This window comes from Phalacrocorax carbo, chromosome Z, assembly GCF_963921805.1.
Source record: "Phalacrocorax carbo chromosome Z, bPhaCar2.1, whole genome shotgun sequence".
Lineage (NCBI taxonomy): Eukaryota > Metazoa > Chordata > Aves > Suliformes > Phalacrocoracidae > Phalacrocorax > Phalacrocorax carbo.
Window position 1 is genome coordinate 65,553,372 of NC_087548.1, and position 16,760 is coordinate 65,570,131.

Genomic DNA, 16,760 nt, shown 5'->3' on the forward strand with positions numbered 1-16,760 from the left:
TAGTGGTTATTATGCTAGCTACAAAGATCTTTCTCTTGTACCATGATGGTAGAGAAAACAATTACCTGTAATCACTCTACTGTGGATAAACTAGGATTTGCTCTACACCTCTTCTCCAAACCCATATGTTTTTTAGCTTGCAGTGTGGGGTTACTGACACACATACTTTGGCTCCAAGTATCCCTTGGAATTTTCCTGAGTCAGAATTCCCTAAATCCAAGGAAGGACATAGAGGAGTCAAGAGTGACTGTACTGCAGATTGTACTGACCGTATGACTTTCACGCACATCTTGCAAAAGGGTGAGGAAGGAACCACAGGACCTTCTCACCGGTACAGATCACTGGCTAGTGCTGTCCAATAATGGGAGGTAACAGTGGGAATTCAGGGAGGAAAAACTACACGTAGGGAAATCCTTTATCAGGCTTTCTAATCTCTCCTTGTCCAAAAGAACAAGTAATTTGAGCAAAAGTTACAGGCAGGCAGAAATAGTTTAGGAAAAAAACCCCAACAAACAAACCAAAAAAAACCCTGTTGAAAGGTCTTTGTGAAGTGCTTGAGAAAGCCCAGTGACTGGTAAACACTGGTATGTTTGCCTAAGATTTAAAGTGCTTAGAGTAATTTGAAAACAATGTAACCGAACACTTTCATATGCTACTAACATATTATTCAATGTTTACATGAAATGGGAAAGAAAATGGGATTTAAAGGGCTATTTACTAAACTTTTCTGTGAGCAATGAATAGTAAGACTTCCATAATACCAGCTATATAATTAAAAAATGTAATTCCACAAAAAGTAAATGTCTAGTTTAAATCTTTTCTAACAATCTTGTTGGCAAAAATGTTTGTCTGCATATTTATACATATTTTAAAGTAGAAAGTTGAATCTTATTTTCTCTATACTTTTAACTGTCTTAGTGAACTAACTATTTTCCTGATACAAAGCTGACAGAGAATTATTTTTTAGATTATTAGGGCCCTGACATACCTACTCCTATGGCTAACGTATGCTTAACTTTCACTTCTTTTAAAAAATAATTCTTGCATAGTTCTACTTCTGCATTCTTTACTGTTTTAAAGAAGAAATGCAACCTCTAACTGAGCAGGAGTCAGTAAGAGGTAGAAAGCTGGATCAGCTCTGTGTAAAACCTCTGAGTTTTTCTATGTGTATATTACTTAAATTGCCAATGGAAAATAGCAATAGATGTAAAATAGCATGAATGTCATGCATACTAAAGATGTATGATATAATCTATCTTCATCAAAAATAGCACATAGCAACAATAATTTGGGGAACATTTTAAAATGATCTACAATATGGGGAAGGCAACAGGCTACATCAGAAGCAACTATGAAAAATCAACAGATGGGACCTTACACAATGTTGACTGATGTAGCAGCTCTGTTGGTATTTCATGATATTTCAGATACTGAAGTTTGTACAGGGATGTAAAGTGATACCTTCCTGTTCAGCACTATTTGTTTACTCAGTGATTAAGCAGAGTAAAAATGAAATAGATTTTAGCTCTATTTCCAATTCACCAAAAACTCATAAGTGGTAAGTAGAGAGAATAAACTAGATTTTAGTACTGTTTTCAGTTTGCCAATACTATTATCAGTGCTAAAGACCTCTTTTTTGACTCCAGACTTTTAAAAAAGCTGTGAATTGATTTCCACTGGCAGACTCCCCAGTGCTACTACTGTCTTCCAGCAATGCCTGTACTTGCTTCTGTCAACCCTTTTCAAGGCAATAGATGAGTGCAGATGTAATTAAAATCATCATTGAAAAATGTCCGACTGCAGAAGCGACCATAAAACAATAGGGCTACACAATAATTTGTCAATATCCCACAGTCTTAAGGAAGAGCTCATAACCAGTGTTTCATCCTTGCTATCAGTCTGCATTTTACTTTAAAACTATCTGACTTTAAAAAAGAATATACTCTTCTTCCTGAAAACTGATATTGATGCTGCCACTGTGGCTGAGCAGTCCTGAAGAACAGATCACCCAGTACAATATGTCTTAGGGGCTATTCTTGCACTCCTTCTGTGGTTTTCCTTCTCTTGGAGCAACTGAGTGAATTTAACCCTTTTTATGACAAGACCAGATAATGCTGTGTGCCACATGATCAGCTGCTAATACTGATAGGCGGGGGTAGAAAATGGGGGGAAGGGGACATGAAGAGACGAGGTGGGTACTTGGTGGGGAATGAAGGGGGTGACAATGGCGTGCCGTGAGGGGTGGGGAGAATGGTGAGAAGAATAGGAGGAAGAATATTGGGAAAGACTGGAGGGAAGACATGGGGGAAAAACAGAGAAAGACTTGTGGGGAAGAATAGTGGGAAAGACTTGGGGGGGGGGAAGAATGTTGGGGAAGAAAAGGTAAGCTCTGACGAAATGGGAGGAAAGAATGGTAGGCTGAGCACTGGGGAGAATGGGAATGAAGAATGGTGGGGAGGAATGCTAGGGAGAACAGGTGGGAAAACAGGAGAATGGCAGAGAGTGGTGGGGAGAACGGGGGAAGAATGGGAGGAGGAATGGAGGGAAGAATGAGGGGATGAATGGTAAGAAGAGTGGCAGGGAAGAATGAGGAGTAGAAGGGGGAAGAAGTGGGGAAGAAAAAGGGAAGGAGGGAAGAGGAATAAGAGAAGAATGGTGGGAAGAACGGTGGGGAGAAATGGGGTGAGAATGGGAGAATGGGGAGAGAGTGGAAAGAATGGAGGTAGGAATGGGTAAGAAGGAGGAAAAGCCGGGAAGAAGGAGGAAGGAGTGGGGACAAAAGGGGAAGAAGGAAGAAAGGGGTGAGGAAGGGGGGAATAAGGAGCAAGAAGGTAAGAAGAAGAGAGAGGAAAAGGTATGGGGGCAAAACAGGGCAAGGATGGAAGGGTGTAATCGGGAAGGATGGGGGAATACGGAGGGGAGGATGGCAGAGGGTGGGAGAGGACAGGGGGAAGGCTGCAGTAGAATGAGATAAGGCAAATTGAGGGGGGTGAATCAGGGGTTCTCTCCCTTTCCACTTCTTCCCTGCCTCTGCTTGCAGCAGGTAATACTGTGTGTGTAATCACTGCTGTGCCTTGTGTGGGCAGTAGCGTGGCAAGCAGGTATGGCAAGGAGAGCTTTGCTTCCCTTTATTGCTAAGGGCAGTGGCATGTGGCTGTGATGACTTGGCCCTTAATGACTCTGGTAGAAGTAGCTCTCAGAAAGTTTAAACTTAGTTACACACCTCGAAAACTTACAACTGTCTGAAAGGAAACACAGAAATAAAAGTTGACAAGTATAGCACAGTTCTTAAAGCCTTCTGTCATCCCACAAATTCCAGGTCTCCCATTTCTGGTATAAAAGTATTTGATGAAACAACATTAATGGAAGTTCAATTAAAGCATCAGAAAGCACAACAAACTTTTCATAGATCAACAAAAATGCTCCTCTCACCAATTCATTTCTCCTCCATCAGGAAGAGAAAAAGGGGATTAATCTCATTTACAGAGTGAAAAACAACACTGAATGCACTTTTTGTCAGGGGGGCAGGGGGAAGATCTCCAGATGGTTCTCATCTATATGCCATGATTCTTCATTTAGTTTACACTATTAAACTCAAAAACTCGGCTTTAATCTTAACTATTACAGTATGCCTTAGAGTAGATTCTATCATGTAGCATCCTTGATACAGTTTCAGACTCTGGCAAAACATCATCCCTCAAACTGGTCATGGCCATATGGGTAGTAAATGTATCCAACATTTTTTCATTGGCGCCTACATTATTACGTCTTGTCACCAATGGTTTCTCGGGTTTTCAAGTAAATTGTTGCATATACTGTGGTTTGGAGCTGCTGAGATGAAGCCCTACATTTATCTGTATACAGCCAAATCCTTTTTTGGAACTTTTTTACTTCTAATGAACTAACATCTGTTGAAAAAAAAAATCATGTTCCCAGAAAGTACAAAAAGGAGCGAAAACAAAACAACAGAACACTGCCAAGAAGCTATTGTTGCCAAGTTGTACATGATAAAAAGCAGCCCAGAAAATGATGGGTGGACAGAAGGGGCATCATACCTGATCTGTCTTCATTTTGTGAATCACACCTTCTACATAATTCTGGGATGGTCTTGAGAGAAGTTACAGAATACTGTAAAAAAGGAAAATGTATATGAAGTAGTTAATTTAAAAAGTTAAAAAGACTTTCAAGAGGTACTGGTGTCGTGGGCACAGCCTAAATCTACCAACTCAGGGGTACTTCTGGCAGTCTGATGGTCTTCTCAGGTTGCATGAGAATGGCATCTGCTTTTGTGTCCCACCTTGAGGGATATCAAACAGACTTTTAAACCTACAGCGAAGTGTCCCCCCACCTCAGGTTTCTCTTTCTGCAGATCACCATTGTTCTAGTCACAAATATGTTTTATACATCCATCCTTTCCATGGGATGCAAGGTACATCAAAGCTGAGGACAGATCTAGGCTTCACAGTAAACGTGAAGGGTCTCACTTTGCCCACCTGGGCATCTATTATGGAGATTATACTGCAAGATACTTCATGCTTAAAAATTAGAATTCAAGCTTTCACGAACCAATATATAAAAGTAATGCAGAATATTTGCACCTTAGAGATCTGATTTCCGAAAAGGATGCAGGTACATACACATATCAGACAACAGGCTCATTTCTCTAACCTACACTTTATTGAAGCAAACTTGCATTATTACTTTGATGTGACAGGATATGCCTGATATTAATCAGTATGTTGTTCTCCGAATTCAGCATTAAAAAGGGAAAAAAAGGATGACATATGTATCTTACTAAACAGAAATCTTCTGCTTATAAACTTGTGGAACACCCTTGGTAAGACACATGAGCCAGAGTTATAAAACTACACATTCTGACATACAGAAATTAAGTTACTTAATAGCAAGCCTTCCTTAATCAAATGCTGAAATGTTACAGGAATCTTTACTTAAACAAATGAAAATCATTATGTTTGTGAAAGATCAATGGCTTTGCTCATATTAAAAAACCTATTAAAAACAGTATTTTGGAAACTAACACAGAAAAAAGCATTTAGGATTAGCACAACTGAAAGATTTTACGGAATATATAAACACCATATGTTTTCAAAGAAACAGATATTTTTAGCTGGTGTGCTATTGACCAATGAAGCAAAACAACTACATATAAAACCACATGAGCTTTCCACACAAAAAAATGGTCTTGTTTTTGCTGACAATTTGTCATTCAAAGTTTGATGTCCTTCTAATGCACAGCTGGCAATCTCCTTCAAAATAATCTGAAGTCGACCTCATGTGACCAATTGCAGAAGTAATTTACTTCTCTGGTGCAAGATTAAGATTGATTGTAGTTACTTTATTAAGGCTCAAAACCCTCCCATGCCTTACTTTTTCCCTTGCTGACCTGATCCAGGGATGTTTTGAGAAACCTCAACTACAGTAAGAATCTCTCATAAGGATTCCCAATATCAACACTGAACTTATTAATTAAAATGTGTAGCAGCAATCCACAAATCTACCCAGTGACTCCAATCCTCATTAAACAAGGAGTTGTCTGTATGGCTGTGACTGCTCCAGGATATGACAGCATAAAGCAACAAAGAGCAGAAGAACCTCTGGAAAGAGGGAGAAAGATGCTACTAAATAGAAATTAATACAAGTCAAACACACACATGCACAAACACCATGTGCTGTGCTTCACTCTAGTTATTGTTTAATAAAGATTGAGCTGTTAAGCTATACATGTTGCTATTTCAGCACAAAGACTCAGAAGGCAATGCTGAACTGGTCTAGTAAGATTCTTAAGAGAATCCAAGGAATATGTCTCCAAGGAATCTGGTAGCTTCGTAAGACCAGCTGGTGCAGTTTAAACTATTACACAGTTTGTAATTCAATTAGAATGAGGCCTTTTGTATTCCATTGCTATGTGTTTTGTCAGGCAGCCTCAAAAACAGAAAGCCATTCTTCTTTTTGTCTTTTTTCCTGTTCTTTCCTGGAAGAACAGATTTTCTTTCTTTCTCAACGTTGCACTAAAACATATTTAGTTACCACTTCCCACAACCAAAAATCTGTTAAATGTTATAAATTTGATTATGCATTTTAATCATAATGGTTTGATTTCATGAACAGATTTCCCTCCACTCACCTCTGTCCTCAAAAATACTTCTGTGCGTTTACATTTCTGCCACCTGTATTTTGTGGTCAACTAAAATTACTCTTTAAAGTGGACCTTTCCCAACCATAAGCACAATCCATTATCAGCTCTCCCCTCTAGAACTACTTTCTCTCATACCCCAGCTCTGATCATCAGCAATGTCTGTTAGTTTTTCTTCAACCAAAAATTTCAAGGTTACTAGCAGTATCACAGAGGAAGAGCAAGAGGTTGAGACTGCAACCCTTCCCTGGAACAGATTTTAGACTTAATGCTTATTCAATGACATTTAAAATTAGTTATTTCCCACTTTTCATTCAATAATTTTAAATTGGTTTACACACAAAATTAAACAGTTTCTCACACTTCGCCATTAGAGTAACCAAGTCAATCAGAGTTGAGGGCCATGCCCAAATGCATAAGTGACAATGTGAAAGTACATCTGATCACTTCACTGGTCAATGCTTACTGTGATCTTTTGTATTTAATCAAAGTGTGTTGTAGCTGACAGTGAAATTCAGTAACAACTAAGGGCTTCTTCCCAGCATAATGAATATAAGATGAAAGAACAGTGTCAACAGCAAACAAGAGACAAGAAGCAGTAACAAGTGTTCCATGCAAATGCAAGATATTACCAATTCTCTTCAACAGACATTACTAATTCAGTTAATTAATAATGACAGTGAATTAATTCACTATTAATTAAAACAGAACCTGTCTTATCATGCAAAACATTTGTCCTTTATGTAAAACTGCATTACAGAATTTGAATTAATGCAATTGTTAACCTTTTATATTGCACATGGTTGTCAAATTTTAATGGAATCAATTTAAAACCCAACACACGAGAAGAAAAACTTCAATCTCTAGTAAGGCTCTTCTGTGCTGTGCCACTTGTCTGCTGCTTGCAGATTCACTTGTTTCTGAGAAGTATCAGAAAGAAGAAATACTGGATCATAAGCAACAGCATAGAAATGTATATAGAAAATAGTAAAAAAAATTTGTAAATTATAAAGCAAATTTGGTTTTTTTACCTTTCTGTTATGGAGAATACCTTTAATATCTCCTGAAATGGAGTCAAAGGGCAAAGCCAGACACATAGTGTGACTCTCAGACCATGTCATCAGAACCATGACACCCCCCAAACACTAAGAACCATGTCCTGCTCCAACTGAAGTCAGTATCAAAACTCAACAAATTCACCTCCACTGGATCAAAACACCAGTGACTGTGTCCTGCTCTTAAATACACAGCTCCTTGTTTTCATTTAGATAGAGAAAACAGATATCTTCCTTCATTATAACTAACTTGTTTCCAGGTGTTATTATTGATGTAGTCCGTTTAACAGTCTCATTTCAGTTTATTTGCTACAGTGGAAAATTAACTGTTTCATTAATATTCAAGTCCCATTAAATTAATATCTTTATATTACATTTGCTTAATCATCTGTAACTGTGCAAAACCACCCTTTTTCCTAGAAATTTATTTGGGAGTAGCAAGATACATAGAGAAGTAAAGCAATAATACTTGGCATGAGGTAGTAGCTCCAGAGGAAAAAAGTGGAAAAAAGAGATTAGGCTGGCACAGTGCCTGTAAGAAATAACACCTCCCCACAACAAACTTCTTACTTAATGGCTGTGATTAGCATCTTTGGAGAACTGGTTAGGTTATTTGTGCTATGTACTGTTTATAGCCTCTTATCTAGGACTCAAGTTGCATCAGGGGAGGTTTAGATTGGATATTAGGAAAAATTTCTTCATTGAAAGAGTGGTCAGGCACTGGAACAGGCTGCCCAGAGAGGTGGTGGAGTCACCATCCCTGGAGGTATTTAAAAGTCGTGTAGATGTGCCACTTCAGGGCATGGTCTACAAGACATGGTAGTGTTGGGTTGATGGTTGGACTTGACAATCTTTTCCAACCTTAATGATTCTATGATTCTATCATTCATATGTTATTCTTCCCTTTAACTCTAAAGAAGACCTATACAGACATTAACACTATTAAAGGTACAAAATGCCTGTCTGAATCTAACATTTTCTATGAATAATTTTAGTGGCCATCTGGAGCATTTTGTTCCTTTCTGAAAAGCAAGAGATAGAAAAAAAAAAAAGAAGGAATTATCAATGAGTTCATCAGCTGGACAGGGAATAAATCAAGCCATTGCAGTGAATCACCCCTTGCACCCTCCCTGCAGGTATTTATATATATTGATAAGATCTCCCCGAGCCTTCCTTCTCCACGCTGAACAGTCCCAGATCTCTCAGCCTATTCTCATGTGAACTGCCCCAATCTCGTACTCACCTGCGTGCTCTATTGCCTCTCTGAAATGCCTATACACCAACGCACGCAGCATGGGGAATAAACAGGAGGAATTAGAGGTCTGTGTGTGGTCACAGGGCCACGATCTCACTGCAGTCACAGAGACATGGTGGGATAGCTCGCATGACTGGAATGTGGTCATGGATGGCTACAGGCTTTTCAGGAGACACAGACCAGCAAGGCGAGGTGGGGGAGTTGCTCTTTATGTGAGGGAGCAACTGGAATGCCTTGAGCTCTGCCTTGCAGTGGAGGAAGAACAAGTTGAGAGCTTGTGGGTAGAAATTAAGGGACGGCCAAATATGGGTGACACTGTTGTGGGCGTTTGCTACAGGCCACCTGATCAGGAAGAGGAAGTCGATGAAGCCTTCCACAGACAGATGGAAGTAGCCTCACAATCGCAGGCCCTGGTTCTCATGGGGAACTTCAACCACCCTGATATTTGCTGGAACAGCAACACGGTGAGCCATGCACGATCCAGAAGGTTCCTGCAGAGCATCGAGGACAGCTTTGTGATGCAAGTGGTGGAGGAGCCAACGAGGCAAGATGTGCTGCTCGACCTTACCCTAACAGACAAGGAAGGGCTTGAGGATGTGAGAGTTGGGGGTAGCCTTGGCTGCAGTGACCATGAAATGGTGGAGTTCAGGATACTGTGTGGTAGAAGCAGGGCATCAAGTTGGATTACAGCCTTGGACTTCAAGAGGACCAACTTTGGCCTCTTCAAAGACCTGCGAGGAGGAATCCCATGGCCTAGGGTTCTAGAAGGCAGGGGGGCGCCAAGAAAGCTGGACAGTATTCAAGGACCACTTCCTCCAAGCTCAAGATTGCTGAATCCATCGGAGGAAGAAGTCAGGTAGAGAAGCCAGGAGACACACATGGATGAGCAAAGAGCTTCTAAAGAAACAAAAATGGAAGAGGGAGGTTCACAAGGTGTGGAAAAAGGGCCTGGCCACTTGGGAGGAATATAGCAATGTTGTCAGGGTATGCAGAGATGCGACGAGGAAGGCCAAGGTCCACTTGGGATTCAATCTGGCAAGGGGTGTCAAAGACAACAAGAAGGGCTTCTTTCAATACATCAGCAGTAAAAGGAAGACTGGAGATACAGTGGGCCCAGTGCAGAACAAGGAAGGGGCCCTGGCGACGCAGGATGCAGAGAAGGTGGAGTTACTGAATGCCTTCTTTGCCTCAGTCTTCCCTGCTAAGGCTCGCCCTCAGGCATCCCAGACCCCGGAGAGAGAAAAAAATACCTGGAGGAAGGAAGACTTACCATCAGCTGAGAAGGATTAGGTCACAGATCACCTGTGCAAACCGGGTCCTCGCAAATCCATGGGCCCCGATGCGATGCACCCGCGAGTGCTGAGGGAGCTGGCGGATGTTCTTGCTGAGCCACTCTCCATCATCTTTGAAAGGCCGTGGAGGACAGGAGAGGTGCCCCAGGACTGGGGGAAAGCAAATGTCACTCCAATCTTAAAAAAGGGCAAGAAAGAGGACCTGGGGAACTATAGGCCAGTCAGCCTCACCTCCACCCCTGAACAGGTGATGGAGCAGTTCATCCTGGAGGTCATCTCCAGGCACGTAGAGGACAAGAAGGTTGTCAGAAACAGTCAACATGGATTCACCAAGGGAAGATCATGCTTGACCAACCTGAGAGCCTTCTATGATGGCGTGACTGGCTGGGCCATTGAAGGGAGAGCAGTGGATCTTGTCCGTTGTGACTTCAGTAGGGCATTTGATGCTGTCTCCCATAGCCTCCTCACAGGCAAGCTAAGGAAGTGTGGGTTGGAAGAGTGGACAGTGAGGTGGACAGAGAACTGGCTCAGCAACAGAACTCAGAGGGTCGTGATCAATGGGGCAGAGTCTGGATGGAGGCCTGTCACTAGTGGTGTCCTCCAGCGGTCTGTGCTGGGTTCAGTCCTGTTCAGTATATTCATCAATGACCTGGATGATGGGATCGAGTGTAACCTCAGCAAGTTCACTGATGATTCCAAGCTGGGAGGAGGGGCTGATACACCAGCAGGCTGTGCTGCCATCCAACGAGACCTGGACAGGCTGGAGAGCTGGGCGCAGGGGAACCTCATGAAATTCAACAAGAGCAAGTGCAAGGTCCTGCACCTGGGGAGGAACAACCCCATGCACCGGTACAGGCTGGGGGCTGAGCTACTGGAAGGAGGCTCTGCTGAGAAGGACCTGGGAGTGCCGGTGGACGACAAGCTGACCATGAGCCAGCATTGGCCAAGAAGGCCAATGGTATCCTGGGGTGCATTAAAAAGAGTGTGGCCAGCAGGTTGAGGGAGGTTATCCTCCCCCTCTGCTCTGCCCTAGTGAGGCCACATTTTGAGTACTGTGCCCAGTTTTGGGCCCCCCAGTTTAAGAAGGATGCGGAACTGCTTGAGCAAGTCCAGGGGAGAGCTATCAAGATGATCAGGGGGCTGGAGCATCTCCCATATGAGGAAAGGCTGAGAGACCTGGGTTTGTTCAGCCTGGAGAAGAGAAGACTGAGGGGGGATTTCATCAATACCTATAAATAGCTGAAGGGTGGGTGTCAGGATGATGGGACTAGGCTCTTTTCAACAGTGCCCAGTGACAGGACAAGGGGCAATGGGCACAAGATGGAACACAGGAAGTTCCACCTCAATATGAAAAAATACTGCTTTCCTGTGAGGGTGCCAGAGCAGTGGCACAGGCTGCCCAGGGAGGGTGTGGAGTCTCCTTCCCTGGAGAACTTCGAAACCCACCTGGACACGATCCTGTGCCCCCTGCTGTAGGTGTGCCTGCTCAAGCAGGGGGGTTTGGACAACATGATCTCAGAGGTCCCTTTCAACCCCTAACATATTCTGTGATTCTGTAACTGTGCCTGCACGGTTATATAGGAAGTCTGTATTCTGTTTCCTGAAGTCCTTGTTGCTAGGTAGGCAAAGTCTGACTGTGTGTTGTTTGTACATATTTGTGAGCCTGAGGCGTGATCCTGCTCCTTCCGTGGCTGAGGAAGTGTAACAGCAGGCTCAGAAAGTGTCCTGCACCAAGTATATGGGAGGCCAGAAGATGGGCCATACTCCAGACCACACACCTGCCCTGCCAGGTGAGGAGTGACATGAAGTTTTTCAAGCCGTTTCAAAATATGTGACAATTCAACAGCTGCTTAATTATGGTTGAATTCAGCTACTGCACACACATCTCACAAACTTAGAAATTAGGTCCAGTCTGGCACCACTGAGCCAGGCTTTTATTCATAAAGAGCTGTATAATCACAGCAGTAATGTGTACACTCAACCCCAAACAGTTTATAAATATCTAGCACCAGGAACTCTGGTTATTGCTAGGTCATTTGGTATTATTTCTGTAAACCAAGAAATACAATAGCTTCAATTTGCACAATTTGCCAGTGCAATAGAAATTCTGCATTTTAATTAAAGGATTAGGAAACCTCCATCCCTGGAGGTAATTAAAAGACATGTAGAGGTGGCACTTCAGGGTGTGGTTTAGGAGACATGGTAGTGTTGGGTTGATATTTGGACTTGATGATCCTAGAGGTCTTTTCCAACCTTAATGATTCTGTGATCCTATGATTCTATAATTCTATGATTCTGTTCTAGGTAACCACAACAATAATGTACAAAGTACAAGTAAAAAGAAGTTTATGGGCAAAATCAAGAATACTAATGGGAAGAAAGGAAAAGTTTATAACATACTTCTAATTTTATAGTGTATCTATCATTTAATGCAACTTCAATCTTGTAATATTTTTTCTTTCTTGTGAGTAGCTATTTGTAAAGAAATATATGAGAATATTCAGCTTCATTGTTTAGTATCATTGCAGACAGAATATTAGAATCATAGAATCATAGAATTGTTAAGGTTGGAAAAGACCCTTAAGATCATCGAGTCCAACCGCTAACCTATCTATCACTGCCAAGTCCACCACTAAACCATATCCTCAAGCACCACGTCTACCCTTCTTTTCAATACCTCCAGGGATGGAGACTCAACCACTTCCCTGTTCCAATTCCTGACAACCCCTTCAGTGAAGAAGTTTTTCCTAATACCCAACCTGAACTCCCCCTGGCGCAGTTTGAGGCCATTTCCTCTCATCCTATCGCTTGTTACTAGGGAGAAGAGTCTGGCCCCCACCTCACTACAACCTCCTTTCAGGTAGTTATAGAGCACAATAAGGTCTCCCCTCAGCCTCCTCTTCTCTAGACTAAACAACCCCAGTTCCCTCAGCCACTCCTCATAAGACCTGCTCTCCAGACCCTTCACTAGCTTCAGTGCCCTTCTCTGGACACGCTCCAGCACCTCAGTGTCCCTCATATAACGAGGACCTAAAACTGCACACAGTATTTGAGGTGCAGCCTCACCAGTGCCGAGTACAGGGGCACGATCACCTCCCTGCTCCTGCTGGCCACACTATTCCTGATACAAGCCAGGATGCCATTGGCCTTCTTGGCTGCCTGAGCACACTGATGGCTCATGTTCAGCCAGCTGTCAACCAACACCTGCAGGTCCTTTTCCTCCAGGCAGCTCTCCAGGCACTCCTCCCCAAGCCTGTAGCGTTGCATGGGGTGGTTGCGACCAAAGTGCAGGACCCAGCACTTGGCCTTGTTGCATCTCATACCGTTGGCTCCGGCCCAACGATCCAGCCTGTCCAGGTCCCTCTGTAGGGCCTTCCTGCCCTCCAGCAGATCAACACTTCCACCCAGCTTGGTGTCAGCTGCAAACTTACTGAGGGTGCACTCGATCCCCTCATCCAGATCATCAGTGAAGACATTGAACAGGACCAGCCCCAACACTGAGCCCTGGGGAGCACCACTCGTGCCCAGCTGCCAACTGGATTTGACTCCATTCACCACCACTCTCTGGGCTCGGCCGTCCAGCCAGTTTTTAACCCAGTGCAGAGTGCACTTGTCCAAGCTGTGAGCAGCCAGCTTCTCCAGGAGAATGCTGTGGGAGACAGTGTCAAAGGCCTTACTGAAGTCCAGGTAGGCAATGTCCACAGCCTTCCCCTCATCCACTAAGTGGGTCACCTTATCATAGAAGGAGACCAGGTTAGTGAGGCAGGACCTCCCTTTCATAAACCCATGCTGGCTGAGCCCCATCCCCTGGTTGTCCCGTCCCACATGTGCTGCATAATGGCATTCAAGATGATCTGCTTTCCCGGCACCAAGGTCAGGCTGACAGGCCTGTAGTTCCCTGGATCCTTCTTCCGAACCTTCTTGTAGAGGGGCGTCACATTCGCTAGCTTCCAGTCATGCGGGACCTCCCCGGTTGACCAGGACTGCTGATAAATGATGGAGAGTGGCTTGGCGAGCTCCTCTGCCAGCTCCCTCAGTATCCTTGTGTGGATCCCATCCAGCCTCATGGACTTGTGAACATCCAGGTGAAGAAGCAGGTCGGTGACTGCCACCTCGTGAACAACTGGGACTTCATTCTGCATACTGTCCCCATCCCCCAGCACAGGGGCCTGACAACCCTGAGGATGACCAGTCTGACTATTAAAGACTGAGGCAAAGAAGCCATTAAGTACATCAGCCTTCTCCTCATCTTTCGTGGCAAGGTTACTTTCCGCATCCAACAAAGGAGGGAGATTCTCCCTGGCCCTCCTTTTGTCACTGATATATTTATAAAAACATATTTTGTTATCTTTAACGGTGGCAACCAATTTAAGTTCCAGCTGGGCCTTTGCCTTTCTAATCTTTTCCCTGCATAACCTCACAACATCCTTGTAGTCCTCCTGAGTCACCCGCCCCTTCTTCCAAAGGCGGTAAGCTCTCCTTTTTTTCTTGAGTTCCAGCCAAAGCTCCCTATTCAGCCAAGCCAGTCTTCTTCCCCACCTGCTCAACTTACAGCACAAAGGGACGGCCTGCTCTTGCGCCTTTGAGACTTTCTTCTTCAATAACATCCAGCCTTCCTGGACTCCTTCACCCTTCAGGACTGCCTCCCAAGGGACTCTGTTAACCAGACTCCTTAACAATCCAAAGTCTGCCCTTCTGAAGTCCACGGTAGTGGTTTTGCTGACCCCCTTCCTTACTTCTCCAAGAATTGAAAACTCTGTCATGTCATGGTCGCTGAGCCCAAGACAGCCTCCGACCACCACCTCACCCACCAGGTCTTCTCTGTTCATAAACAGCAGGTCCAGCGGGACACCTCCCCTGGTTGGCTCACTTACCAGCTGTGTCAGGAAGTTATCTCCCACAGACTCTAGGAACCTCTGAGACTGCTTTCTCTCTGCTGTGTTGTACTTCCAGCAGATATCTGGTAAGTTGAAGTCTCCCGTGAGAACAAGGACTAGAGATTGTGAGACTTCAGCCAACCGCTTGTAGAGTACTTCATCTGTCTCCTCATCCTGGCTGGGTGGTCTATAACAGACTCCCACCAGGATATCTGCTTTATTAGCCTTCCCCCTGATCCTTTCCCATAAGCACTCAACCTTATCATTACCGTCACTGAGTTCTAGATAGTCAAAATACTCTCCAACATACAAGGCTACCCCTCCACCTCTCCTTCCTTGCCTGTCCCTTCTAAAGAGCTTGTAGCCATCCATTGTAGCACTGCAGTTGTGTGAGTCATCCCGCCATGTTTCCGTGATGTCAACCACATCATAGTTTCCCTGGCACGCGATGGCTTCCAGCTCCTCCTGTTTATTGCCCATGCTGCGTGCATTGGTGTAAATACACTTCAGTTGAGCTATGGATCTGTTCTCCAACACAGGCATGCCACCCCCAGGCTCATCCCTAGCAAGCCTGGTTTTATCCCCTTCCCCCTTCATATCTAGTTTAAAGCCCGCTCAATGAGGCCTGCTAACTCCTGAGCCAGAATCCTTTTCCCCCTTTGCGACAGGTGAGCCCCATCTCTCTCCAGCAGGCCTGGTGCCATGTAAACTGCCCCAAGATCAAAAAAACCAAAATTCCACTGCTGGCACCAGCCTCTGAGCCACGTGTTAATGAGGTGGGGCTTCCTGTTCCTTTCCGTGTGCCTCCCGGCTACCGACGGGATGGAGGAAGACACTACCTGTGCTCCTGATCCTTCAGGTAATCGCCCCAGTTCTCTCAAGTCCCTTTTGACAAGTCCCTTTTGATTGTCTTTGCACCTCTCTCAGCTACCTCATCACTGCCAACCTGAACAACCACTAGCAGATAATAATCGGATGCTTTCACCAGCCTAGGGAGCTTCCTGGTAGTGTCTCTCATCCTTGCCCCAGGGAGGCATCAGACTTCCCCAAGGGATGGGTCCAGTCGGCATATCGGGCCCTCTGTTCCCCTCAGAAGGGAGTCGCCTACGACAGTTACCCTTCTTTTTTTCTTACCTGTGGCCACTGTAATGCATGGGGCTGACTGGTTCCCCATAGTCAACCCCTTGGGTGGTTCACTGTCCGTACCTTCATCCTCCTGGCCCTCAGGTTCCAGAGCCTCCTACCTATTGTGTAAGGGCACCTGGGGGGGCAAAGTTGGCTGGGAGAGGATTTGCCTACTGCGCCGAGCAGGGATCTGCATCTAGCTTCCATCTCTTGGGTCCCCTCCCTCTGCCTGCTGGCATGAGGGCAGGGGATCCACTCCTTCTTTGATGCTTTTGATGATTACTTTTGTTCAATATAAACAAGAGTACCAGGAACCTAGTTTGGTGTCTAAACTACACTCAAATATACTGTACCAGATAGATCTGGAATGGTACAACCCGATTTTGCAAAATAAGGATATTTGCATTTCAGGGCCCTGAGGGAATTGGTAGATGTAGTTGCTAAGCCACACTCAGTCATATTTGAAAAGTCATGGCAGTCAGATCAAGTGTCCAGTGATAAGAAAGGGAATATCACATCCATTTTTATAATGGTAAAAAGGAGGATCCTGGGAACTACTAACCAGACAGCTTCACCTCAGTGCCCAGTAAGACTGTGGAACAGATCCTCCTGGAAGTTATGTTCAAATATATGTATGACAGAAAGGCAAGTAGAGAGAGCCAACATGGCTTTACCAAGGGAAAATCATATCTGACTAATCTTAATGGCCTTCTATAAAGGAGCGACTGCATCAGTGGACAAGGGAAAAGCTACTGGAAGAGCGACTGGGAAGAGTTACATGGCAAACTAGCAGGGAGAGCTGCAGTGGTGGCTTCTGTGAGAAGACACCAGCGCTGGCCCGATGTAGGACTGTACCAGCTCCAGCTGGCTCCAAGATGGACCTGCCGCTGGCCAAAGCCAAGCCCATCAGTGATGTTGGTAGCACCTCTGAGATAACAATTTAAGAAAGGGTAAAAAACATTGCACAACAGCAGCTGTGAGAGAGGAGTGAGAAAATGTGAG

At 44.3% G+C, this 16,760-nt stretch overlaps 1 protein-coding gene across 4 annotated transcripts in view; it reads right to left on the reverse strand.

The window, feature by feature from the left end:
• SNCAIP (synuclein alpha interacting protein) overlaps positions 1-16,760 on the reverse strand; it is a 103,777-nt gene that overhangs the window by 40,675 nt on the left and 46,342 nt on the right. For all 4 annotated transcript variants that reach the window (XM_064438158.1, XM_064438157.1, XM_064438159.1 and 1 more), the window contains exon 3: positions 4,056-4,128. In XM_064438158.1, the coding sequence (XP_064294228.1) occupies positions 4,056-4,128 (73 nt within the window). The remainder of the gene's footprint in view (positions 1-4,055; positions 4,129-16,760) is intronic.